This window comes from Chiloscyllium plagiosum, unplaced genomic scaffold (assembly GCF_037043375.1).
Source record: "Chiloscyllium plagiosum isolate Xiang-an unplaced genomic scaffold, Cpla_swu_hap1 HiC_scaffold_10, whole genome shotgun sequence".
In the NCBI taxonomy this organism is placed as follows: Eukaryota; Metazoa; Chordata; class Chondrichthyes; order Orectolobiformes; family Hemiscylliidae; genus Chiloscyllium; species Chiloscyllium plagiosum.
The window spans coordinates 108,067,467-108,093,957 of NW_028270148.1; the positions used below are offsets into that span (position 1 = coordinate 108,067,467).

The 26,491-nt window shown below is 47.1% G+C and overlaps 2 protein-coding genes across 3 annotated transcripts in view; both read right to left on the reverse strand.

The window, feature by feature from the left end:
• hao1 (hydroxyacid oxidase (glycolate oxidase) 1) overlaps positions 1-3,787 on the reverse strand; it is a 47,013-nt gene extending 43,226 nt beyond the window's left edge. The window contains exon 1 of the mRNA XM_087991647.1: positions 3,164-3,787. Coding sequence (XP_087847773.1) covers positions 3,164-3,300 — 137 coding nt within the window. The 5' untranslated portion in view covers positions 3,301-3,787. The remainder of the gene's footprint in view (positions 1-3,163) is intronic.
• A 5,389-nt stretch (positions 3,788-9,176) lies between these two features.
• The window catches only part of tmx4 (thioredoxin-related transmembrane protein 4), a 59,358-nt gene continuing 42,043 nt past the window's right edge, over positions 9,177-26,491 (reverse strand). Inside the window, exons 6-8 of one of the 2 annotated variants that reach the window (XM_043696582.2) lie at positions 26,370-26,471; positions 22,865-22,928; positions 9,177-12,805 (exon numbers count right to left, since the gene is read on the reverse strand). In XM_043696582.2, coding sequence (XP_043552517.2) covers positions 12,585-12,805; positions 22,865-22,928; positions 26,370-26,471 — 387 coding nt within the window. In that variant the 3' untranslated portion in view covers positions 9,177-12,584. The remainder of the gene's footprint in view (positions 12,806-22,864; positions 22,929-26,369; positions 26,472-26,491) is intronic. The other variant, XM_043696583.2, reaches the window with a different exon arrangement.

The window sequence follows — 26,491 nt, forward strand, 5'->3', positions numbered from 1 at the left end:
GTATGTAGAGAAGAGGTGTTGGAAATCCTGGAAAAGGTGAAAATAGATAAGTCCCCTGGGCCTGATGGCATTTATCCTAGGATTCTCTGGGAAGCAAGGGAGGAGATTGCAGAGCCATTGGCCTTGATTTTTATGTCCTCTTTGTCTACAGGAGTAGTCCCAGAAGACTGGAGGATAGCAAATGTGGTTCCCTTGTTCAAAAAGGGGAGTAGGGATAGCCCTAGTAACTATAGGCCGGTGAGTCTCACTTCTGTTGTGGGCAAAGTCTTAGAGAGAATTGTAAGGGATAGGATTTATGCACATCTGGATAGGAATAATGTGATCAAGGATAGTCAGCATGGTTTTGTGAAGGGCAAGTCGTGCCTCACAAACCTTATTGAATTCTTTGAAAAGGTGACGAAGGAGGTTGATGAGGGGAAAGCGGTAGATGTGGTATATATGGATTTTAGTAAGGCGTTTGATAAGGTTCCCCATGGTAGGCTACTGCAGAAAATACGGAGATATGGCATTGAGGGTGAGTTGGAGGTTTGGATTAGGAATTGGCTGGATGGAAGAAGACAGAGGGTAGTAGTTGATGGCAAAGTTTCTTCATGGAGTGCCGTCACTAGCGGTGTTCCGCAAGGATCTGTTTTGGGACCATTGCTGTTTGTCATTTTTATAAATGACCTGGAAGAGGGGTTAGAAGGTTGGGTGAGCAAGTTTGCGGATGACACGAAAGTCGGAGGAGTTGTTGACAGTGAGGAAGCATGTGGCAGGTTACAGCAGGATATAGAGAAGCTGCAGAGCTGGGCAGAAAGGTGGCAGATGGAATTCAATGTAGCTAAGTGCGAGGTGATTCACTTTGGGAAGAATAACAAAAAGATGGGGTACTGGGCTAATGGTCGGATACTTGGTAGTGTGGATGAGCAGAGGGATCTTGGTGTCCATGTACACAGATCTCTGAAAGTTGCCACCCAGGTAAATAGTGCGGTGAGGAAGGCATATGGCGTACTGGCTTTTATTGGTAGAGGAATTGAGTTCCGGAGTCCTGAGGTCATGATGCAGTTGTATAAGACTCTGGTACGGCCGCATCTGGAATATTGTGTGCAGTTTTGGTCGCCATACTATAGGAAGGATGTGGAGGCATTGGAACGGGTGCAGAGGAGGTTTACCAGGATGTTGCCTGGTATGGAAGGAAAATCGTATGAGGAAAGACTGAGGCACTTGGGGCTGTTTTCACTAGAGAAAAGAAGGTTTAGGGGTGACTTGATTGAGGTGTACAAGATGATTAGGGGGTTAGATAGGGTCGACAGTATGAACCTTTTCCCGCGTATTGAGTCGGGTATTACAAGGGGGCATAGCTTTAAATTAAGGGGGGGTAGATATAGGACTGATGTTAGGGGTAGGTTCTTCACTCAGCGAGTCGTTAGTTCATGGAATGCCCTGCCAGTAACAGTGGTGGACTCTCCCTCTTTATGGGCATTTAAGAGGGCATTGGATAGGTATATGGAGGATAGTGGGTTAGTGTAGTTTAGGTGGGCTTGGATCGGCGCAACATCGAGGGCCCAAGGGCCTGTACTGCGCTGTATTCTTCTATGTTCTATGTTCTATGTTCTATGTTCTATTTATAAGTTCTGGAGAAGTGTCTTACTGGACTTGAAACGTTAATCTGTTTCTCCCTCCACAGATGCTGCCAGACCTGCTGAGTTTCTCCAGCAATCTCTGTGTTGGTTAAATGATCCTTCTACATGTCAATACAATGCCAGCTCCACTGTCAGTGTTATCATCTTCGTGCCACTCTGTGAGTTGTTTGAAAGATTCACACCAGCACAGCACGAAATTCCCTTTCAGGGAGAAGGGTACAGAGCACTTTAGATTTTCTAGAAAACCAGGTGGGGGCTGGACCACAGAAGTTGCTGGATGAGAGTATTACACCTTTTATAGAAAACACACCACTTTCATCATAGCAAGCCCCTCCAAACACAGCGTAATGATGACCCAATGAACCACCTTTACGACACTGGTCAAGGGATAGATATTGACTGAGGAAACCTTCTCTGCTCTTTGAAATAATCGACTGGGAGTCTTCCCCTGAGTGGGCAGGGAGGCAGGGGCAGCACCAGTGACAGTGCAGCACTCCCTCTGCACTGCACCGGGCTGCCCGTTCCTGGTCGGCCCAAAGTCTCTGGAATGGTTCTCGACCTGCAACTCTCTGAACTGGAGGCAACACCGAACTGGACCAGATCGGTTCCAAAGGCTGTCGACAACTTAATAAAGTCCGAGGGGAGAACGTTCAAGCAGTTGGGGGAGGGGATCGCTGGCAAGAAAGCATGAGGGCAGAAAGACAACCATCTGAGACAAGGTCAAGAGCTCAAGCAGTAGTACCGAGCAATATTGTGGGAATGATGTTCCAGCCATCAACACTCCCAGGAGCAACGCCAATGAAACAATATTTGTTTGAAGTTTGAGGTAGCATGAGCAAAGGAGCAGGAAGCAAAATTGCTTTAACAATATTTTGGAAAAGCTGGATTGAGGGCGGAATCCTGAGAGGAGCAGCCGTTGGGCTCCAGTTGTGTCAGCATTTCAGAGTTTTAATTTACTCTTCCTTTCTCACGGTGCTTGTATTTTATTCACAATTGCAGGATCAACTAAATTTACTTTTATTGTCCTTAGCTAAATGTTCATTTGTCTCCCGTTGCTGGATGCTTGAAAAGGGCCAAAGTCAGCCACCAAACGGAGTTAAGACCCTTCAGTACCTGACTTGTAATTCCAGCTAAACTATTGGACAAAGTGGTCAGCAATGCACAAATTGGGGGCAATTGCAACCAAACCATTTTAATGTCTGCACATGAAATTATTCCAGCCAGTATCTTACCAAGGCTTCAAACATGAAACAGGTAGTACCAAAGTTGAAGTTCAGAACAATGTCAATAATTAGCACGGAGCACCCACTGCTGTGTAAAAACTGTGATTTCTAACCAACCCATAAAATATCAAGAGAGGCTACAAATCAATGTATACGTTTACATGCCCAAACAGACAGACTCAAAATGCAAATTGTTTTATCCATTCAATCTTTCCTGATGTTTAGTTTTTTTAAGAAAATTGCCTTAGGTTTAACAGAATTTCGAAACGCTAACATTGACAAAATCAATCAAGATGATCAAGAACTTCTAAAAAATACCTTGAGAAAGCAGCCACGTTGTCCCTTAATGTCTGTTGTTCATCTGCTCCTGAACGGTAATAATCATATACTGCTTTCGGAAGAATCTCCTTTGCATGTTGCTCGAAATCATTAATGCACACTGGTTTGCTCAGCATTCTTCTCAATTGGGCTTGTGGTACAGGCAAATACAGTCTGCCTGGACACGACAATACACTGCACTCTGTCCTCCTACATAGTTAACGTTTAACTCTCAGGTTGACAGTGGAGTACATCATTGCTTATTGACATGCCAACGCAAAAGAGAAGCAAGCATACGTTCACCTACAGTTGCAAAAAACTTATGTAGACACATTCTGAGTAGGTAGTCCATTCAAGAGCCCCAAGCACTGGCCTCTGTTAGGTTTAAGACACCGTTGATTGCAAAGGCAAGAGGAAATTGATTTTACAGGTCTGTGATCAACATCCTGGGGTTACCATTGACCAGAAACCGAACTGGACTAACCACCACCTGTGGCTACAAGAACAAGACAGAGGGACCACGATCGTTGACATGACATTTTAATGCCGTGGAGCAAGGAAGCCAATGTGCTGTAGCCAATTTTGCATACAAAATAGGTGGAAAGGCAAGTTGTGAGAGAGACACAAACAGTTTAGACAGAGATTGGTCCGCTGGCGCCCTGGGGTTGTTCGGCAGGGGGGGGGGGAGCGCCGCGGGGGGTGGGGTGCGTTATTTCTCCCTCCGGCTCTGTTTTGATTTGGTCCCTGCCCTCCCCTTCACTGTTTTGGTCGCACGCGCTGCCCTTTGATGTGGGGGGCGGTGTTTGTCGCTGGCCACCCGGGTGTTTTCCTATCTTCCTGGCGGTGGAATTTGAATAAAGATTCGTGCACTTTGTGTCTTTCACTGTGTCTCACACCTGCACGCACACACCATGGGTGCTGGGGAAAAATAAGCACCACCGCACTTAGGTGGCAGTGTGGGGGTTAAAAAATATATATATTATATATATAACAAAAAAAAATAAATAGGATGGTAAGGGCACTGCTTGTCACTGGCCACAAAACAAAATAGACAGAGATTGGTTAAGTAAGGGGGATAAGGTTGGCAAAGGACGTATAATGTGAGAAAATATGAAGTTGTTCATTTTGGAAGGGAGAATAAAGGGACATAAATGTAGCACCCAGAAAATGTTGATTAAAATAGAGTGACCAAAGAAAATCTTCCCATCTTCTCATAAATCAGAATTCACACAACATTTTGCCCGGTTATAATCCAACAGGTTTATTCAAAAACACACGTTTTCAGAGGAACACCGATGAACGAGCAACACTCCAATAGCATCTGATTTCAAATAAACCTGTTGAACTATGACCTAGTGTTGTGTGACTTCTGACCTTGCCCACCCCAGTCCAACACCAGCCCCTCCACATCACATCTTCTCATATTCACATGAAAGTCACCCATGGTGCTCGGTTTAGTTTTGAATCTGCAATAGTAATAGATGGAGATATAATTTGAAAAGTGTCCTGTGTAGGAGAGACTACACATTAATGTAAGCCCACATCCACCAGCCAGAATACCAACTTGACTCAAAGTGAAACAGATTTCAATTTTGAACAAAATAAATCTTCTCCAAATCTATTGAGATGGGCATCACTCCGTTGTGTCTACAACAGATAAAACAAGATATAAGAAAGTAAAAGGTATTGGGAGGTATTCAATTCCAGTTCTCTTCAGACAATTAAAGGATTTTCTTCACTAAATGTATTCCAAGGTTCTAGACGGGAAATAAGTTGAACAGGCATTTAATCTTTTTATTGACTCATCAGATTCAATGGCGTTTCTTGTGAAGAAAAATGGAAACAATGCCCTGCCAGTAGCAGTGGTGGACTCTCCCTCATTATGGGCATTTAAGCGGGCATTGGATAGCCATATGGAGGATAGTGGACTAGTGTAGGTTAGGTGGGCTTGGATCGGCGCAACATCGAGGGCCGAAGGGCCTGTACTGCGCTGTATTCTTCTATGTTCTATGATAAAGAATGCACTTTCCTTGACAGCTTACCTCATCTCTCACAAAGCTTAACGCATGGAAGCTCAAACAAAAATTGCTGTAAAAGCTCAGCAAGTCGGGCTGTGGAGAGAAGTCAGAGTTAACATTTTGGGTCAAGTTACCCTTCCTCAGACACATAAAGGACTTTTTTTCATTAATTCACACGCTAGGTCAGCATTTATTGCCCATCCCTAATTGCCCAGAGGGGAGGTTAAAGGTCAACCACATTGTGGTGGGTCTGGAGTCACATATAGGCCAGACTGGGTAAGGATGGTAGTTTCCTTCTCTCAAGGACATTAGTGTTCCAGATGGGTTTGTAAAACAATTGACAACAGCTTCATAATGATCATTGAACTCTTCATTCCAGACTTGTATTGATAACTAATTCTATCACCTGCTATGGCAGAATAAAACTTATTCAAGTACTGTTTTTGTAGCCACTGAGAGAACCGTGGTTAAAGAATTCACCTCAAAGACAAAGGTTTCTGGAGAGCAGAAATTGCCATCACAATGCTGGGATGGCATGGTGGCTCAGTGGTTAGCACTGCTGTCTCACAGCGCCAGGTTTGATTCCAGCCTCGGGCAACTGTCTGTGTGGAGTTTGTACATTCTCCCCGTGTCTGTGTGGGTTCCCTCCAGGTGCTCCGGTTTCTTCCCACAGTCCAAAGATGTGCAGGTTAGGTGAATAGGCTATGCTAAACTGGCCAGCATCCTTTCCAAGAAACCAACTGCTATACAGTCAGTTTAAAGTCTGGTGGGAGTGTTAGCAGAGGGGCAGGTAACTGGTAGAGTGGGTAGGTGGGGAAGTGAGTGCAGTCTTGCAGAGTGAATGGGATATCAGTTCTGGAGTTATTCAAGAGTTGGACTAGGTGCTTTTAGTCTAGAGTTGAAACTTTATTGCTGGAACAGCACAGCAGGTCAGGCAGCATCCAGGGAACAGGAGATTCGACGTTTCGGGCACAGGCCCTTGATTCGACGTTTCGGGCACAGGCCCTTGATTCGACGTTTCGGGCACAGGCCCTTGCGGAGCGATCGCTCCGCAAGGGCCTGTGCCCGAAACGTCGAATCAAGGGCCTGTGCCCGAAACGTCGAATCAAGGGCCTGTGCCCGAAACGTCGAATCTCCTGTTCCCTGGATGCTGCCTGACCTGCTGTGCTGTTCCAGCAATAAAGTTTCAACTTTGATCTCCAGCATCTGCAGACCTCACTTTCTCCGCTTTTAGTCTAGAATTCATCATAGATTCCCCACAACATGGAAGCTAGGCCATTCAGCCCATTGAGTCCACACCAACCCTTTGAGGAGCATCCCACCTGGACACACCCCATTTCTGTAACCCTGCTTTTCCCATAACTAATCCACCTAGCCTGCACAACCCTGGACACTATGGAGCAATTTAGCATGGCCAAATCACCTAACCTGCACATTGGGGCGGCACGGTGGCTCAGTGGTTAGCACTGCTGGCCAGGTTCGATTCTAGCCTCGGGCGACTGTCTGTGTGGAGTTTGCACATTCTCCCCGTGTCTGTGTGGGTTTCCTCCGGGTGCTCCGGTTTTCTCCCAAATTCCAAAGATGTGCAGGTCAGGACAATTGGCCATGCTAAATTGTCCCATAGTGGTTCGGTGCATTAGTCAGAGGGAAAATGGGTCTGGGTGGGTTACTCTTCAGAGGGTCGGTGTGGACTTGTAGGGCCGATTTCCACACTGTAGGTAATCTAATCTAATCTAATCTTTGGACTGTGGGAGGAAACCCACGCAGACACGGGGAGAATGTGCAAACTCCACACGGACAGTTGCCTGAGGATGGAATTGAACCCGGGTCTCTGGCGCTGTGAGGCAGCAGTGCTAACCACTGAGCCACCGTGCTGCCCCAACTCCTGGATCGGCATTCAGGTTAAGTGCATCAGAACTGTCCAGGTAGGTGCATGTTGGAACAGCTTGGGCCAGTGCACTGAAGGGTTCTTGTGGTGCAGTAGTAGTGTTGCTATCTATGATCCAAGAGGCTTGGGTTCAAATCGCATCTGCTCCAGGATTAGAAAATATTTGGCCAAGTGCACTGCTACTTCTGGAGCACGGATTTTCAGTATTAATTATCCTAGTTTTGAGGGGGCAGGTGATGCTCAGAAACGCCTGCATTTGCAACTTCCCCTCCAAACCAGGCACCATCCTAATTTAGAACTATATCACCGCTGTTTTTCACCATTGCTGGATGGAGATTCTGGACTCCCTCCCCACAGCCCTGTCAATGTACTATCCCCATTACACTGCAGCGGTTCTAGAAGATGGCTCTCCACCATCTTGTCCAAGTCAACCAGAGATATTCATGGCCAATACGAGACTCCCCAAGCAGGTGCTCTCCTCCCAGCTCCAAAACGGCAGGTGAGCTACAGGTGGGACAGAGAACGCGCTTCAGGCATACCCACAAGGCCTCACCGGGGAAGTGTGGCATTCCCACAGACACCCGGGAATCACTGGCCCGACACCATCCAAAATGGAGGAGCAGCATCCAGGAAGGTGTCGTGCACTTCGAGACTTGACATAGGAGAAAAAAGAAGCCGAGGGGAAATAGGGAAAGGAGCTGCCAAACCAATGCCTCACCCACCCCTTCCCATGACCACCTTCTGTCCCAAGTGTAACACGGCCTGCGGTAGCTGCATTGGTCTATACAGCCTCCTACAGACTCACCCTGAAAGTGGCACAGAGTTATCCCTGTCTGCGATGGGCCACTGATGATGACAATCCATTATGACAGACGATTCAAAGGTTTTAAGCAACACCTTTTGAGGGGTAAGGAGGCAGAAGAAGTCTAGAGGAAGATATCGCAGGGCCTAAGGTCCTGGGCTAATGGTCGGATACTTGGTAGTGTGGATGAGCAGAGGGATCTTGGTGTCCATGTACACAGATCTTTGAAAGTTGCCACCCAGGTAAATAGTGCGGTGAAGAAGGCATATGGCGTACTGGCTTTTATTGGTAGAGGAATTGAGTTCCGGAGTACTGAGGTCATGTTGCAGTTGTATAAGACTCTGGTGCGGCTGCATCTGGAGTATTGTGTGCAGTTTTGGTCGCCATACTATAGGAAGGATGTGGAGGCACTGGAACGGGTGCAGAGGAGGTTTACCAAGATGTTGCCTGGTATGGTAGGAAGATCGTATGAGGATAGGCTGAGGCACTTGGGGTTGTTTTCATTGGAGAAAAGAAGGTTTAGGGGTGACTTGATAGAGGTGTATAAGATGATTAGGGGTTTAGATAGGGTCGACAGTGAGAATCTTTTTCCACGTATGGAGTCAGCTATTACAAGGGGGCATAGCTTTAAATTAAGGGGGGGTAGGTATAGGACAGATGTTAGGGGTAGGTTCTTTACTCAGCGAGTCGTGAGTTCATGGAATGCCCTGCCAGTAGCAGTGGTGGACTCTCCCTCATTATGGGCATTTAAGCGGGCATTGGATAGGCATATGGAGGATAGTGTAGGTTAGGTGGGCTTGGATCGGCGCAACATCGAGCCGAAGGGCCTGTACTGCGCTGTATTCTTCTATGTTCTATGTAAGGCCTCACACAACTCTGGGCATGACCACCAAAAGAGAACAAGTTAACAACGGGGATGTCAAAGAGACCAAGATGTGCAGATGTGTGAGGCTGGAAGGGAGTACAGAGATCAGGAGGGCTGAGGCTCTGGAAAGCAGACGCAACATTTTGGTAGAAAGGTTGTCACACTGAGAGCGAGACAATGCCAATCTGCAAGTATAGGAGTGAGGGGGTGGGGAGGGGAGTGGAGGGTGCAGTGTGGTGCGAGTTAAGAGGCAGGTGGGTTCACTCAGGGTACAAACTGGAACACCAGCCTGGCTGCACAGGGATGCTCATGCCTGGGGAGCAAAGTCACGGACGAGGGCTTCCATAGCCGATGAGCCGAGATAGGGTGAAGCCGGCTGACTTGGACAACCCGCTTCATCCTCATGCATTGTACATACAAATCAAGCTGGACAGAAAAGGTACAAAAGGCATGCATTTATTGCATCTTCTGTTAACAAACTGACACTTCTATAAAGACTCGCGTTGTAAAAATTGCGTGGTCGCCTCCCTCGCAAAAACTGAACACAACTCGCCATGCCACATCCCTTCTGCCTTCTCGCGAGTGTAGCTATTGACTGAACCTAAAACTCGAGTGAAAGATGTCTGTGCAATTTAACATCGTGGTGCACACCATGTCCATCTCACCTGACTTTGCAACCTTCTGAAGCAGCGAGCTGCTCTGAGCTTCAAGTAAATCCTTCGATTAACACGGCACAGTGCAAAGAAAGGGAATTTTACAAGAGCCTTTCAGAACAAACCACCGGTTTCATAGACAAGTGTTGCAGTCGAGAATCTCAAACTAAAACCTTAACGTGTGCCCACTGTGACACACGGGTGTAGACAGACATAAGGGCGGCAAAGTGGTGAGCACTGCTGCCTCTCAGCGCCAGGGACCCGGGTTCGACTCCCGCCTCGGGCGATTGTGTGGAGCTTCCACATTCTCCCCAGTGTCTGCGTGGGATTACTCCGGTTTCCTCCCACAGCCCAAAGCTGTGCAGGTTAGGGTGCTAAATTGCCGATATTATTCAGGGGATGTGTGGGTCGGGTGCACTAGCCAGGGGAACGTAGATGGAAAGGATAGGGGAATGGGTCCGGGTGGGATATTCTTCGGAGGATCGGTGTGGACTTGATGGACCAAATGTCCCCACACCGTCGGGATTCAATGAAGTTCTCGCATGCCTCACACTAAATTGTAAACAAGACCGGCCAAACTACGGGCAAAGCAATAAATACAAAATTAGGCAGGTACTTCTGCATTCAACTCACAAACAAAGTAGAGAGATCCACCTTCAACATCATTCACATAAAATACAAAAGGTAAATTTTAAAATACAATCTTCCATACCCCCGCAGTAATACAAATCCAAAAAAAATATTTTTTACAAAAATAGTGAAAAATTCTGCACTGCAGGCCTGAACTTTTCATCAGGGGATACTGAACGGTTATGTACAAATGGCGGAACCTGTTAAATCTAACAGAAATGCATGTATCATTGTGGCCGTGCAGTTGTCAATATATTGCTCAGAGTATCAAAATAAAAGTCAACTGTTTCAAAACAGTAGTTACAATATAATCCCCCAAAACACTGTACAGTTATAAATCTGTCCCCTACCCAAGCGACAATCTTTTCAACTTTTCCCAAATTGTACTGGAAAACTTAATATTGCAGTGTATTGCTGTATTTTAAAAGACATCTCGACAAACGTTGCTGAAATCAAAAGCCCGGTGTCCATTTCTGTGGAGAGTCAAGATCCCTCGAATATAAAAGGAATCCATTTGTTTCTAACCCAGGTTGGAGCTGGGGTGTGAGGGCCCTGTGTGAGTCAAATCCGGCCATCCCATAACATTGCACCAGCAGACAAAACATGTGCAGGTTTACAAAGGATGGTAGGTTAAGGGGGTTTGGCATAATTCCAGGAAGAGGCTTTTCCCCAAGAACGCACAAGATTCAGACAGTAATCCACACGTTTTGATCAGCGGCCACGTTATGGTAAGGAGAGCACAACAGTGTTCCGAGCCGATTTCTCTCCTGCTATTCGAAAGGCAAGGCATTAACCCTTATGTTAAAAGACAGAAGTCACATGACACTAGGCTGTAGTCCAACATCAGTCGGGGCGAAGCTGAAAGAGCTCAGCAGGTCAGACAGCATCACAGGAGCAGGAAAATCAAATGGGTCCTGAAACATTGACTCCCCGCATGACCTGCGGTGCTTTTCCAGCTTCACATTACTGACTCTGATCTCCAGCATCTGCAGTCCTCACTGTGTCTTCTAGTCCAATGTGTTTATTTGAAATCACAAGCTTTCGGAACGTTCAGCGGGATGAGGGTGCAGCGCTCTGAAAACTTGTGATTTCAAATAAACCTGTTGGACTGTAGCCTGGTGGCATCTGACTTCTGACTGTGTAAACCCCAGTCCAACCCCAACCCGGCACCTACAAATCATGTTCACAGAGTAAAAGGGAACAAGTGATTAGGTGCATGTGTTTGGTGGTGGTGGTGGGGGGGGGGTGGCAGGTCACTCAGTACCACTCCAAGTGTTCACTCGGCACGGCAGACAGCGATTTTGACCTTTCCACTCTCACGTAAATATCAAAACCAGCACCAAGACACACAGACAGACAACTCCTGCCCTCCTTCAGTGCGGGCACACTCACTCCCCCTCATGATACTTTTGAGGCCATCTTGAAAAACGTCTGCCAACAGCCGCGATAGTAAATCCCACTGTTTGAATCCGATGCAGCAAGTGTTTGACACCGTGCTCCTGAATGGAGTATACACCTAAAAATGGCAAGTTAAAACATGCCAACCTTTACCTGGAAGTAGAACTCCTATTCAAAACATGAGGGAGAGAGAGAGAGAGAGAGAGAGGGAGGGAGAGAAAGAGGGAGGGAGAGAAAGAGGGAGAGAGAGAAAGAGGGAGAGAAAGAGGGAGAGAAAGAGGGAGAGAAAGAGGGAGAGAAAGAGGGAGAGAAAGAGGGAGAGAAAGAGGGAGAGAAAGAGGGAGAGAGAAAGAGGGAGAGAGAAAGAGGGAGAGAGAAAGAGGGAGGGAAAGAGGGAGGGAAAGAGGGAGGGAAAGAGGGAGGGAAAGAGGGAGGGAAAGAGGGAGGGAAAGAGGGAGGGAAAGAGGGAGGGAAAGAGGGAGGGAAAGAGGGAGAGAGAAAGAGGGAGAGAAAGAGGGAGAGAAAGAGGGAGAGAAAGAGGGAGAGAAAGAGGGAGAGGGAGAGATAAAAAGGGAGAAAGGGAGAGAGAGAGAGAGAGAGAGAGAGAGAGAGAGAGAGAGAGAGAGAGAGAGAGAGAGAGAGAGAGAGAGAGAGAGAGAGAAAGGGAGAGAGAGCGCGAGAGGGCAGGAGTAAGAAAATGAGCAGGAGAGAGAGGAAGTGAGGGGAGGGGGGGGGGGGGGGGGAGAAAGAGAGCGAGCACGCGTGCAACCAGGGCACTACCCATTTTGGCCAAGGTTCCAGTATGAAGTTAGCAGGCGGCACTATTTGCTTTAGAGATAACCTCTGCTCACAGAAACTTGGAGCACCGCTGCCCTTTTTTTCATACAAAGTACAAAATGTGAAAACATTCATTAACCTACAAAAACCACTGTCTTTTTTTTTTGGAAAAAAAAAGGTTACAGGCAGAGCCTGCACATTATATTCAGTTAACAATAGATCAAGATTGTCATAGCCGATAAATCTGTCACAAAGAGGAAAGAAAAGTGAATCCAAACAAACCAAATTTCAAAATCCAAGACAAAACAAAATAGGGACAGAAAGTCCACAGAAGCACAATTCTTTGGTCGGAGTCCGAGCTAGTGGCATACGTGCCTGTAAAAGGAGAGCTTAGGAATCTTCCGGGATGATTCGTTTGCGGAGCCCCCCGTCTGTGTCGTTGTCAGACGGCGGCTGATCTTCCTCAAAAGCCGACTCGTCTCCTGAGGGCTTGGCGTCTAGAGGGTTGTCTTCATCCTCAGCTCCTGAGCCGTGCGGTTCCCACTCGGAGGGATCCAGTTCCCTCTTCTCCAGCTCCTCGGAGTCCTCATCTTCCGCTTCCAACATCTCTGCTGATTCAGAAAGGTCAGTCAAACACACAATGGTCACTGGACTGCCCCCCTCCACCCCCCATCTCCTCCTTGCCCTTCAGCCCCCTCCTCAGTAGGTCACTAACTCCCCATTGTCATCAGAAGTCACACGATATCAGGTTATAGTCCGACAGATTCACTTAAAATCACAAGCTTTTGAAGCACTGCCCCTTCATCAGGTGAAGTGGAGGGAGGGCACAGGCACAGAATATAGTGGCGGAGAGGTGATGGCAAGGTAGAACAAAGAAAATTACAGCACGGAAACAGGCCCTTTTGCCCTCCAAGCCTGTACTGATCCAGATCCTCTGTGGGCAGCACGGTGGCACAGTGATTAGCACTGCTGCCTCACAGCACCAGAGATCCGGGTTCAATTCCCGCACAATTCCCCTGTTTCTGTGTGGGTTTCCTCCGGGTGCTCCGGTTTCCTCCCACAGTCCAAAGATGTGCAGGTCAGGTGAACTGGCCATGCTAAACTGCCTGTAGTGTTGGGTGAAGGGGTAAATGTGGGGAAGTGGGTCTGGGTGGGTTGCGCTTCGGCGGGTCGGTGTGGACTTGTTGGGCCGAAGGGCCTGTTTCCACACTGTAAGTAACCTAATCTAATCTCTATTTAAACCTGACACCGAGTTTCTAAGGATCTGTATCCCTTTGCTCCGTGCCCATTCATATATCTAGCGAGATACATCTTAAATGATGCTCTCGTGCCTATCCCTACCACCTCCGCTGGCGTGTTCCAGGCACCCACCACCCTCTGCTTAAAGAACTTTTCACGCATATCTCCCTTAAACATTTCCCCTCTCATTTTGAACTCATGACCCCTAGTAATCGAGTCCTCTACTCTGGGAAAATGTTTCTTGCTACCCACCCTGTTGACACCTCTCATGATTTTGTAGGCCTCAATCAGGTCCCCCCCCCCCCACCCCACACAACCTTTGTCTTTCCAATTAAAATAATCCTAATCTACTCAACCTCTCTTCATAGTGAGTGCCCTCCATACCAGGCAACATCCTGGTGAACTTCCCTCTGAACCCCCTCCAAAGCATCCACGATTCCAGGTATTTAAGTAATGTCGACAGATACATACAAAAACCGAGGGTAGACTGTCAGCAGGCTGAATCACAAGACTTCGTAGGTAATCAAGAGCGCTAACAGATTAGTGGGCGACCGCTGTATCCGCAGGTCCGGTTACTGTGGTTTCAGATACCCGCGGTTTACCGCGGCCCAACCATAGCACATTTGTAAATCCCAGAACCAGGGACCAGGGGTTGCCGGGCAGGTACATTTCCCATTTAAATGAATAGGTTCACGTCTATCCGCGGTTTCAGGCTGCCGTGGTACGCCTTGGAACCAACCCCCTCCATGGGGACGGGACGGGAGGGGGGTGGGGTGGGGAAACGACTGTAATAGAAACGGTGCGAATACATTATTGACGGCTGAATAACCAGTACAAGAATAATCAATGAGCTGATTAATTACGGGCAGAGAAATAATGACAAATCATTGAAAATAAGATGGGGCTAGAGACTAACTAACTGGCTGGGTTAACATGATTGGTATCAGAGTCGCATGATAAGGGTCTAACAAAGTAGCAAATAATCCAAACCTGTGCAAACTAATTCAGGCAGAAAATTAATCACAAGTGATCAAGGTAATGGGGTCATTTGATTACCTGTTTGACCCCCACCATGCAACAGATACCCAACATGTTATCCCAGCCAACCGGTTGTCTCGAGCACCATCTTATTTTTGATAGCTGCTGATTATCTCTCTGCCTTAATTAATTGGTTCATAGCTCATCCCTTCACCGGTGTCGACACTTCACTCTCACTACTTGTACTTAGCTGTTGATACTCTGAACCACCTGGAACTATCTTGCCATTGCCTCTCCACCTATATACGCTGTGCCTGTGCACCTCCCTCCACTTCACCTGAAGAGGCAATGCTCCGAAAGCTTGTGACTTTAAATAAACCTGTTGGACTGTAACCTGGTGTCATGTGACTTTTGACTTTGTCCGCCCCAGTCCAACACCGGCTCCTCCACTGCAAAGTAGTGACCAATCTCCAAATCACTGTTTACTCCTTGAACTGTTGTTCACAGGGTATACAGCGAGAGAAAGCTCTTTACTGGAACCAGCAGTCTTTGCCTGCCAATGGACAAAGGATTCAACTCATGCGGGCACAGACATGCACTGTATTACTCCAGAGTGCAGGACACTACCACTTCTGGAGAGCAACATTAGCAACATCCTGTTCCAGCTTCTGGTAACAGCAAGGACAGTTATCAACGGCAGACAGATGTTTGTTGATTCGAAGAACACATGTCTGGACATAGACAATACAGATCAAAATCATATAATCGCGCTCTTCACAAGGAAAAAGTCCATTGGTCATTCCCACCCTCCCATCACTGGGGCAGCCGGATGGATATCAAAACTAGCCCCGACAATTCAAAGAGAACAAGCCAGTAAAATCAGTAAGATGATGTGAAACTTGAAAGGGTTCAGAAAAGATTTCCAAGGATGTCGCCAGGGTTGGAGGGTTTGAGCTATTATAGGGAGAGGCTGAACAGGCTGGGGCTATTTTCCCTGGAGCGTTGGAAGCTGAGGGGCTTGGATAGGGTAAATAGGCAAAGTCTGGGGTGGGTGGGGGTGTCCAGAACTAGAGGGCATAGGTTTAGAGTGAGAAGGGAAAGATATAAAAGAGACCTAAGGGGCAACTTTTTCACACAGAGGGTGGTACGGGTATGGAATGAGCTGCCAGAGGAAGTGGTGCAAGTTGGTTGCAATTACAGTATTTAAAAGGGATCTGGATGGGTAGATGAATAGGAAGGGTTTGGAGGGATATGGGCCAAATGCTGGCAAATGTGACTAGAATTTAGGATATCTGGTCGGCATGGACGAGTTGGACCGAAGGGATGTGTTTCCATGCTGTACATCTCTATGACTCTGGATGTAGGTTTGCTCGCTGAGCTGGAAGGCTCATTTTCAGACATTTTGTCACCATATTAGGCGACACCATCAGTGAGCCTCCGGATGAAGCACTGGTGGCATGGTCCACTTTCTATTTATGTGTTTAGGTTTCCTTGGGTTGGTGATGTAATTTCTTGGGGTGACGTCATTTCCTGGGGTCATGCCATTTCCTGTTCTTTTTCTCGGATTCAAGTCAATGTGTTTGTTGATAGAGTTCCGGTTGGAATGCCATGCTTCTCGGAATTCTCACACGTGTCTCTGTTTGGCTTGTCGTTGTCCTAATAGAAAGCAGGACATACCACCATCCGGAAGCTCAGTGATGATGTCACCTAGCATGGTGATGAAACTTCTGGAAATGAACCTTCCAGCTCAACGAGCAACCCTACATCCAGGACCTCAACCTGAGCTAAAAATCTTCTCAAAATGCACTAATCTCTATGACTCTAACTACATCATTACAACAACAAGTTGTAGATGTGTACCGTACCTTTAAGAGAGAGTGAAAGCTGATGAGGACTTAACAAGCATAGAGTGAACAATTGTAAAATGTAACATTTGGCTGTGAAACAATTAGCTGAGCTGTTGCTATGTTACATAACAAATTCGAATTTGGCCAGTCAGTTTAAATTATACCCCAAGATACCAAAACCCAATCGAATTTGAATTTTACTGTTTTGACAACATCAAACCAATGAGACAATCCGATGTTTTGGGGGTATCAAAATTGGCCATTTTGAAGAGTTAGCCAGAGTTGCAAAGAGCAACAACAAACACAGACGGCCTGTGGAATCGCTGTCTGAAAGGTACCTGTTCATGTGAAATCTGTGCAGCAAAAAGACCGAAGAGAAGACCCAGAAACATCCACAGAGGAGAATCGACACAGCTGACTGATTTTGAAAGTTGAATGTTTTGTAAATTCTAATCAGGAGGTTTTAACATATCAGTATATTGCTGTAGCGTGGGAGATAGATAAATCGTTAAGACAAAGGAGGTTTACAGCTGTTGGTTAATGTTCTCTTTTTTTCTTGGAGTTAAAGAATAAATTGTTAATTTTTTCTCTAATTAGTGGGATTTGGTAGTTCTTGGTCACTGATATTTTTACAGATTACGAGGCGAGGTGAGCTATGTCAGGTTTAGGTTAGCAGAAGAGTTAAACTAGTGTCACAGCACAGAGTTAAAGTTAGCAGAAGGGTTTAACCCTGTGCCGTGACACTAGTTTAAATCAGAAGGGTTTAACCATGTGCCGTGACACTAGTATAAAATCAGCAGAAGGGTCTACCCTGTGCCGTGGCACCAGTTTAAATTAGCAGCAGGGTTTACCCCATGTCGCAACACCAGTTTAAATCAGCAGAAGGGTCTACCCTGTGCCGTGGCACCAGTTTAAATTAGCAGAAGGGTTTACCCCATGTCGTAACACCAGTTTAAATTAGCAGAAGGGTTTACCCTGTGCTGTGGCACTAGTTTAAATTAGCAGAAGGGTTTACCCTGTGCCGTGACACCAGTTTAAATCAGCAGAAGGGTTTACCCTGTGCCGTGACACCTGTTTAAATTAGCAGAAGCGTTTACCCTGTGCTGTGGCACTAGTTTAAATTAGCAGAAGGGTTTACCCTGTGCCGTGACACCTGTTTAAATTAGCAGAAGCGTTTACCCTGTGCTGTGGCACTAGTTTAAATTAGCAGAAGGGTTTACCCTGTGCCGTGACACCTGTTTAAATTAGCAGCAGGGTTTACCCTGTGCCGTGGCACCAGTTTAAATTAGCAGAAGGGTTTACCCTGTGCTGTGGCACTAGTTTAAATTAGCAGAAGGGTTTACCCTGTGCCGTGACACCAGTTTAAATCAGCAGAAGGGTTTACCCTGTGCCGTGACACCAGTTTAAATCAGCAGAAGCGTTTACCCTGTGCTGTGGCACTAGTTTAAATTAGCAGAAGGGTTTACCCTGTGCCGTGACACCTGTTTAAATTAGCAGAAGGGTTTACCCTGTGCTGTGGCACTAGTTTAAATTAGCAGGAGGGTTTACCCTGTGCCGTGACACCAGTTTAAATTAGCAGGAGGGTTTACCCTGTGCCGTGGCACCAGTTTAAATTAGCAGAAGGGTTTACCCTGTGCTGTGGTACTAGTTTAAATTAGCAGGAGGGTTTACCCTGTGCCGTGACACCTGTTTAAATTAGCAGAAGGGTTTACCCTGTGCCGTGGCACCAGTTTAAATTAGCAGAAGGGTTTACCCCGTGTTGTAACACCAGTTTAAATTAGCAGAAGGGTTTACCCTGTGCTGTGGCACTAGTTTAAATTAGCAGGAGGGTTTACCCTGTGCCGTGACACCAGTTTAAATCAGCAGAAGGGTTTACCCTGTGCCGTGACACCAGTTTAAATTAGCAGAAGGGTTTACCCTGTGCTGTGGTACTAGTTTAAATTAGCAGGAGGGTTTACCCTGTGCCGTGACACCAGTTTAAATTAGCAGCAGGGTTTACCCTGTGCCGTGACACCAGTTTAAATTAGCAGCAGGGTTTACCCTGTGCCGTAACACCAGTTTAAATTAGCAGCAGGTTTTACCCTGTGCCGTGACACCAGTTTAAATTAGCAGAAGGGTTTACCCTGTGCTGTGGCACTAGTTTAAATTAGCAGAACGGTTTACCCTGTGCTGTGGCACTAGTTTAAATTAGCAGGAGGGTTTACCCTGTGCTGTGGCACCAGTTTAAATCAGCAGAAGGGTCTACCCCGTGTTGTAACACATTTACAAAGCACAGAACCATAATAAATTCAACCAGAGGTAAGATAACTGCATTAGCAAAAGCAAAAAGAGAAAGGGAAAGAGAAATAAACAATTGTCACATCAGAAGACACCTCACTCTGGAACAGTTAAAAAGACAACACCCTTAACATTTGAAAGAAAAGGTTTCCAGATTTTTGCAAATTTGTTAGAGATGCCAAGTTAGGATAATCTAATCTTCTCTAATTTAAGAAAGTATAATACATCTCTAACCCAGTGTGTATTTGTAGGCAGAGTTAGATATTTCCAATTTAACAAATCAATCTTCGGGCTAATAGGGTAGTGAATGCTATCGTATCTTTTTTCGAGGAAACAAGATTAGGTAAAGAGGGTAACACCCCAAACAAAGCGGTAATAGCATTAGGAGTAAGATTTTCATCAGATACCTTAGATACAGTGTCAAAGATATCAGTCCAATATCTACTCGTGCAGGAATTGTGTCAGATAGAACGGGTTCAGATTGGTTTCACAGGTCAACGCAATACCTGTACTGCGTTGTGATGTCCTATGTCCTATCTACTTAAAGAAGGACAAAGCCAGAACATGTACACACAATTTACTGGAGTTTGCTCACACCGATTATAGGACAGACACATCTCCTGAAATATTTCTGCAAGTCGAGCTTTGGTGTAGTGGGTGTGGTGGAGAATTTTGCATTAAGTAAAACCATGTTTTGCACAGACAGAAGATCTATGCACTCTTTGTAAAATCTCATCCCATACATCACTCGGAATTAACTCTTCCAAATATGCCTCCCAGATGGTGTTAATAGAGTCAAGAGAATCTGAACATACTTTATGGATTAGCGACTTTTGAGAAGATTTGTAGCTCACGCTCATGATAAATATGTAAGTTAGCTCGCTGAGCTGGAAGCTGTGTTTTCAGACGTTTCGTCACCATACTCGGTCACATCATCAGTGAGAGTCTCCGGTGATGATGTGACCTAGAATGGTGACGAAACGTCTGAAAACAAACCTTCAAGCTCAGCGAGCTAACTTACATACATACTTTATGCCCCCTTTAATGAAGAAAGCAGTTCCATAAAGACGTCAAAATCAGAATCATTAGGAAGGGCAGTGAAAATCTGAAATGAACTACAGACAAAAACAGCAAACTTGGAGGTTTCTAAAGAACTGGCATTTAGGAAGTGAAAACGTTTCACCTAAGTATAGAGTCATAGAGATGTACAGCATGGAAACAGACCCTTTGGTCCAACCCGTCCATGCTGACCAGATATCCCAACCCAATCTAGTCCCACCTGCCAGTACCCGGCCCATATCCCTCCAAACCCTTCCTATTCATATACCCATCCAAATGCCTCTTAAATGTTGCAATTGTACCAGCCTCCACCACTTCCTCTGGCAGCTCATTCCATACCTGTACCACCCTCTGTGTGAAAAAGTTGCCCCTTAGGTCTCTTTTATATCTTTCCCCTCTCACCCTAAACCTATGCCCTCTGATACTGGACTCCCCCACCCCAGGGAAAAGACTTTGCCTATTTACCCTATCCATGCCCCTCATAATTTTGTAAACCTCTATAAGGTCAAAGATGCAAAAACATTATCAACAGGTAAATCTTTCACAGTTTTTATTCCTAACTTAGCCCAACCAGAAAAGGCACTATCCACTAAAGATGGAGAAAAATATGATTTACCACCAACAGCGCCTTTGTCGAAAATGACAGAAAGCCAAAGTGATGTCTAAACCGAAACCAAATTTTCAGACAAAACAGTTAAATTATTCGTGTAAACAGAGGTTGAAGGAAGGAGAGGTGAATGCAGTAAATCCTTCAGTGTTACCAGACGGGTGCAAGTTACCTCAATAGTCAACCAATGTGGGACAGAATCAAGACTTACAGTGCGAGACAAAACACACAGTAACGGATCTTTGTCTTTCCTTAAATATAATCCTTAAAGTTTTCCAACTGCAGGCTAAAACTGTATCCTGTGTTTCCGAGTGAGATATGAACCACAGGAGAAACAAACAGATTTTTTGGAATGCACAAAAACAAAATTTATCCTAATCCAGCATTTCCGCAAGGCAAAATCAAACAACACACAAACATAATGTCGAGTGTGGGGGTGCTAATCACCTCAGGGGATCTCCCACCCACAGCTTCTAACCTCATAGTTCAGGAGCCCCACACCACCCGGTTCTACCTCTTTCCCAAGATCCACAAGCCTGACCACCCTGACCGACCTATCGTCTCAGCCTGCTCTTGCCCCACCGAGTTCAACTCCATACCTCGACACTGTCCTATCCCCCGGTCCAGGAACTCCCCACATACGTTCAGGACACCACCCATGCCCTCCACCTCCTCCAAGACTTCCGTTTCCCTGGCCCCCAATGCCTCATCTTCACCATGGACATCCAACCCCTCTACACCTCCATCCACCATGACCAGGGCCTCCAAGCCCCCCCACCCGTTTCTTCCTGTCCCGATGTCCCCACCAGTACCCCTTCCACTGACGCTCTCATTCGTTTGGCTGAACTGGTCCTCACCCTGAACAATTTCTCCTTCGAGTCCTCCCATTTCCTCCAGACCAAAGAGATAGCCAAAGGGACCCGTATGGGACCCGTATGCCTGTCTCTTTGTTGGCTATGTTGAACAGCTCATCTTCCCATGGTTACACCAGCACCACTCCCCACCTCTTCCTCCGCGTCACTGCTGACTGCATTGGCGCCACTCGTGCTCCCGCAAGGAAGTTGAGCAGTTCATCAACTTCACCAACACATTCTACCCCGACCTTAAATTCATCTGGACCATCTCTGACTCCTCCTCTCCCCACCCCCCCTTCCTGGACCTCTCCATCTACGGTGACTAACCACAGACATTTTCTACAAACCCACAGACTCCCACAGCAACCTAGATGACACTTCCCCCCAACCCCGCTTCCACCGCATCTGTTCCTTGGATGACCAATTCCACCTTAGAAAATCCCAGATGGCCTCCTTCTTTAGAGACCACAATTTCGCCTCACACATGGTTGATGATGCCCTCCAGCGCATCTCATCTATTTCCCGCCACTCCGCCCTCTAACCCCACCCCTCCAACCACAACAAGGACAGAACCTCCCCTGGTCCTCACCTTCCACTCCACCAACCTCCGGATACATCGCATCATCCTCCGCCATTTCTGCCACCTCCAAACGGACCCCACCACCAGGGATATATTTCCCTCCCCACCCCTTTCCACCTTCCGCAAAGGCCGTTCCCTCCGTGACTACCTGGTCAGGTCCACGCCCCCTAACAACCCACCCTCCCATCCTGGCACCTTCCCTGCCACCGCAGGAACCGTAAAACCTGCACCCACACCTCCTCCCTCACCTCCATCCAAGGCCCCAAAGGAGCCTTCCACCTCCATCAAAGTTTCACCTGCACATCCACCAATGTCATTTATTGTATCCGTTGCTCCCGATGCGGTCTCCTCTACACTGGGGAGACTGGACGCCTCCTAGCAGAGCACTTTAGGGAACATCTCTGGAACACCCACACCGATGAACCCCACCGCCCCGTGGCCCAACATTTCAACTCCCCCTCCCACTCTGCCGAGAACATCGAGGTCCTGGGCCTCCTCCATCGCCGCTCCCTCACTACCCGACGCCTGGAGGAAGAACGCCTCATCTTCCACCTCAGTACCCTCCAGCCCCATGGCATCAATGTGGATTTCACCAGTTTCTTAATTTCCCCCCCCCCACCTTAATCCCTGCTCCAACCTTCCAGCTCAGCACCGCCCTCAAGATCTGTCCCATCTGCCCATCCTCCTTCCCACCTATCCACTCCACCCTCCCCTCCAACCTATCACCTTTGCCCCCACCTCCATCCACCCACAGCACTCTCAGCTACCTTCTCCACAGCCCCACCCCCCCTCACATTTATCTCTCCACCCCCGGAGCTCCCAGCCTCATTCCTGATGAAGGGGCTTTTGCCCGAAACGTCGACTCTCCTGCTTCTCGGATGCTGCCTGACCTGCTTTGCTTTTCCAGCACCACACTCTCGACTCTAATCTCCAGCATCTGCAGTACTCACTTTCTCCTACACTAAACCAACGAACCTATCTGGCACGGTTACAAATTCACCGTAGAAGAGAAAACTGATCAGTAAATGATTTAGTATAATCACATGTACCTAAGTACAGTGAAAAGTTTTGTTTAGCGTGCAGTACAGTCAGATTATACCATACAAGGATCACAGGTTGATGGAACAAAGAGGAATACAGTGATATGGCTACAGAGAAGGTACACAGAGAGCGAGATCAACATTAGATTTGAAGGTTGAGAGGTCTAAGTTAATTTGCAAATCTCTTACCTGTTACCTCATATTTTTGTTGCCTTTTGGGTGGACATATACAGTCGGCAATTAGGACTAGAAACTGGAATAACACAAAAACAGATTGATGGTGAGCAGGAAATTTAAAGAAGTGCGCATTGTATCCACTTGGACAGTCTTTTTTACAGCGCTAACTCTGAGAAAGCGCATCAAAAAAAATCTTTAACCAAGAATAAATGCAAAGCATATCCTGAAAAAGCAGATTGAAAAATATCAAGATGTGACATCAAAAAACAGACTGCACATCGAAGAGGGGGAACCAAGTAAAAGTGTTTCATTTACAACCCGAACAGAATTCAAAACGTTTTAAGCTGTCCAAAAGATCCCATTCTTCCAGTAGTTTGTTAGCACAGTACCGCCTGAAGGAAATAATCACATGGCCAATCTCACCAATTTATAAAGACCTTTGAGATGGGGAAACTGGGATGGTACGGTGGTTAGCACTGCTGCCTCACAGCGTCAGGGACTCGGGTTCGATCCCAGCCTGTCTGTGTGGAGTTTGCACATTCTCCCCGTGTCTGCGTGGGTTTCCTCCTCCCACAGTTCAAAGATGTGTAGGTTAGGGTGGATTGGCCATGCTAAATTGCCCCTAGTATCCAGTGATGTGCAGGTGAGGTGGGCTAGCCATGGGAAATGCAGGGTTACATTGCTTAGACAAGGTGATGGGTCTGGACAGGATGCTCTTCGGAGGGTCGGTGCGGATTCAATGGGCTGAATGGCCTGCTTCCATACTGTACGGACTCTATGAAAATGATTTTCAGCCCAGTGTTGCCAATTTCACCATGTAACACCTGTTATTGAGATTACCACTGTGTCCCTAACACACCTGCTCCCCTCCCCTCTCCCTACAATCAGACTGCCCTCCCCCCGTAAAACCCTTCAGTGTGTCAGGGTCGAGCTTAGACCATGAGTGCAGGCTGGGACTCAGCATTCAGCAGTGTGGCAGCGAGGAAAACAAAATGGCATTCAAAAAGAAACTCAATCGGGTAATTCAACAAAAATCACATGACAAAGAGAGAGAGCACGAGCAAAAAGAGAGAGTGCCCGTGCACAAGAATGAGAGACGGAGCAAGAGAGACAGAGCGAGAGACAGAACGCTAGACAGAGCGAGCGCACATGAGAGAGTGAGAGCGCACAAGACAGACTGTGCAAGAGAGTGCACGAGAGAGAGAACTCGAGAGGGAGACATCGTGCAAGAGAGAGAACGCAAGAGAGCACGAGAGAGAGAGAAAGACAGAGCGTAAGTGAGAGACACACACAGAGCACAAGAGAGACAGAATGCAAGAGAGAGAGAGAGAGAGGGGGGGGCACAGTGCAACAGAGACAGACAGGCCGAGTGAGAGAGTGAGACAGAGCAAGCGCACAAGAGAGAGAGACAGTGCGCAAGGGAGACAGAACGCGAGACAGCGTGAGGGAGAGAGAGTGTGTGAGAGAGAGAGAGAGACAGAGAGAAGGACAGAGTGTAAGTGAGAGAAAGAGAGAGAGAGAGCCACAGTGCAACAGAGAAAGAAAGACAGACCGAGTGAGTGAGAGAGACACAGAGAGAGAGAGAGAAAGAGAGACACAGAGAGAAGGACAGAGTGTAAGTGAGAGAAAGAGAGAGAGAGAGCCACAGTGCAACAGAGAGAGAAAGACAGACCAAGTGAGTGAGAGAGACACAGAGAGAGAGAGAGAGAGAGAGAAAGAGAGAGACAGAGAGAAGGACAGAGTGTAAGTGAGAGAAAGAGAGCCACAGTGCAACAGAGAGAGAAAGACAGACCGAGTGAGTGAGAGAGACACAGAGAGAGAGAGAAAGAGAGAGACAGAGAGGTTTTCAGGGTAGGAATTCCCTAGTGGTCAGAGTTATATTATGTGTGAATAACTACAGTTCTTTTGCAAGTTTCAAATCACAGCCTCAGAAAAAGCCAGTTAGACCGGAGATGAGGAAAGCCCTTTCAATCAAACAGGGTTGGGGATCCCTGGAATTTTCTCGAGGGAACACTGAGGATGCTCAGTTGTTGAGTAAATTCGCTAGGGGAAGACAATGGCCTTGTGGGATTATCACTGGGCTGTTCATCCAGAGAGCCAGGGAATGTCTCTGGGGACCTGGGGTCAAATTCAATCAACAAGAAATCTGGAATGAAGATGCTAAATGATGACCATGAACCCATTGTTGATTGTTGGGAAAACCCATCTGGATCACTAATGTCCTTCAGGGAAGGAAACTGCTATCCTTACCTGGTCTGGCCTACATGTGACTCCAGACCCATGGTGATGTGATTGACAGTTACCTGCCCTCTGGGCAATTAGGGATGGCCAGTAGATGCTGGTCAAGCCATTGATGTCCACATGGTAAATACAGGGATAGGGTGGGATGCTCTTCGACCTGATGGACTGAATGGCCTCTTTCCACACTGTAGAGATTCTTTGGATCCTATTGGCTGGTTCCCTCAGGCACGTCCATACACCAGGGCAGTAACACTGAGCTCTGCCGAAAATAACCTCAAGGATCACGATCGAGCCACAGGGAGGCGCTGTGGCAGCACCATGCCCGCTTCACTATTCAGGATCACCACCAGAGGGCATGAGAGCGGACTGAGTTTTCCCGAAGAGCCATGAGCCAATTGGCCGCACAGCAAGATCCCACAAACCAAACTGTGGCAAAGACCAGATGAGCTCATTTCTGATTCCCCCTCAACAATGCAAGTCTCCCGCTTCCGGCACGTGAAGCAGACTATCAGAGTGACAGAGCGTGAGGAGAGGATGGGGGAGAGAGAGAGCATGGGGGTGGGGCGCACAAGAAAGAGGGTGAGACAATAGAGAGACAGAGACAGTTAATGATAGAGAGATAGTTACAGATACAGTGGGATACCGAGTGATACAGGTACAGAGGGAGGGAGAGAGGGATTCAGAGTGATACAGGAACAGAGAGAGGGAGGGGGGGGGAAATACAGTGATACAGGAACAAAGGGGGGGGGGGAATACAGAGTGATACAGGAACAGAGAGAGGGAGGGGGGGGGAAATACAGTGATACAGGAACAAAGGGGGGGGGGGGAATACAGAGTGATACAGGAACAGTGAGAGAGAGAGAGAGATGGAGAGAGGGAGAGAAGGAGAGAGGGATATAGAGTGATAGAGGTACAGAGAGAGGGATATAGAGTGATAGAGGTACAGAGCGAGGGAGAGAGAGAGAGAATGTGATAAGGCAGCACCTGGTCTGCTCAGACAGTTACGAAATAGAGGTGATGGGGAAATGGGGGGCTGTGTCACACTGAGAACAGACACACAGGAAAGGCACAGCGATGATTCAAAAAGCAGCTTTCATTTGACCTCTCCCCTTCCCCCCGGCCTGATTTATTTCACCCAACCCACTACCTTTCATACTTCAAAAAAAATTTCAATTTATAACCTGCGCCACCAATCAACCGTACTCGATGAGTCTCAGCCACTCACGCATTAAACACCCTATTTCAATTCGACATTTGTAGGTATGCACTGACTTACCAGGCCGAGAATGAGGCCTGCCAATAGCGTAGCAACCGCAAAGATAACATATGAACCCCACGCTGGTATGCCCAGTGTTTCAGTCAAGTAACCGTGTATTTGCTGAAAGATCAAGAGAGAGA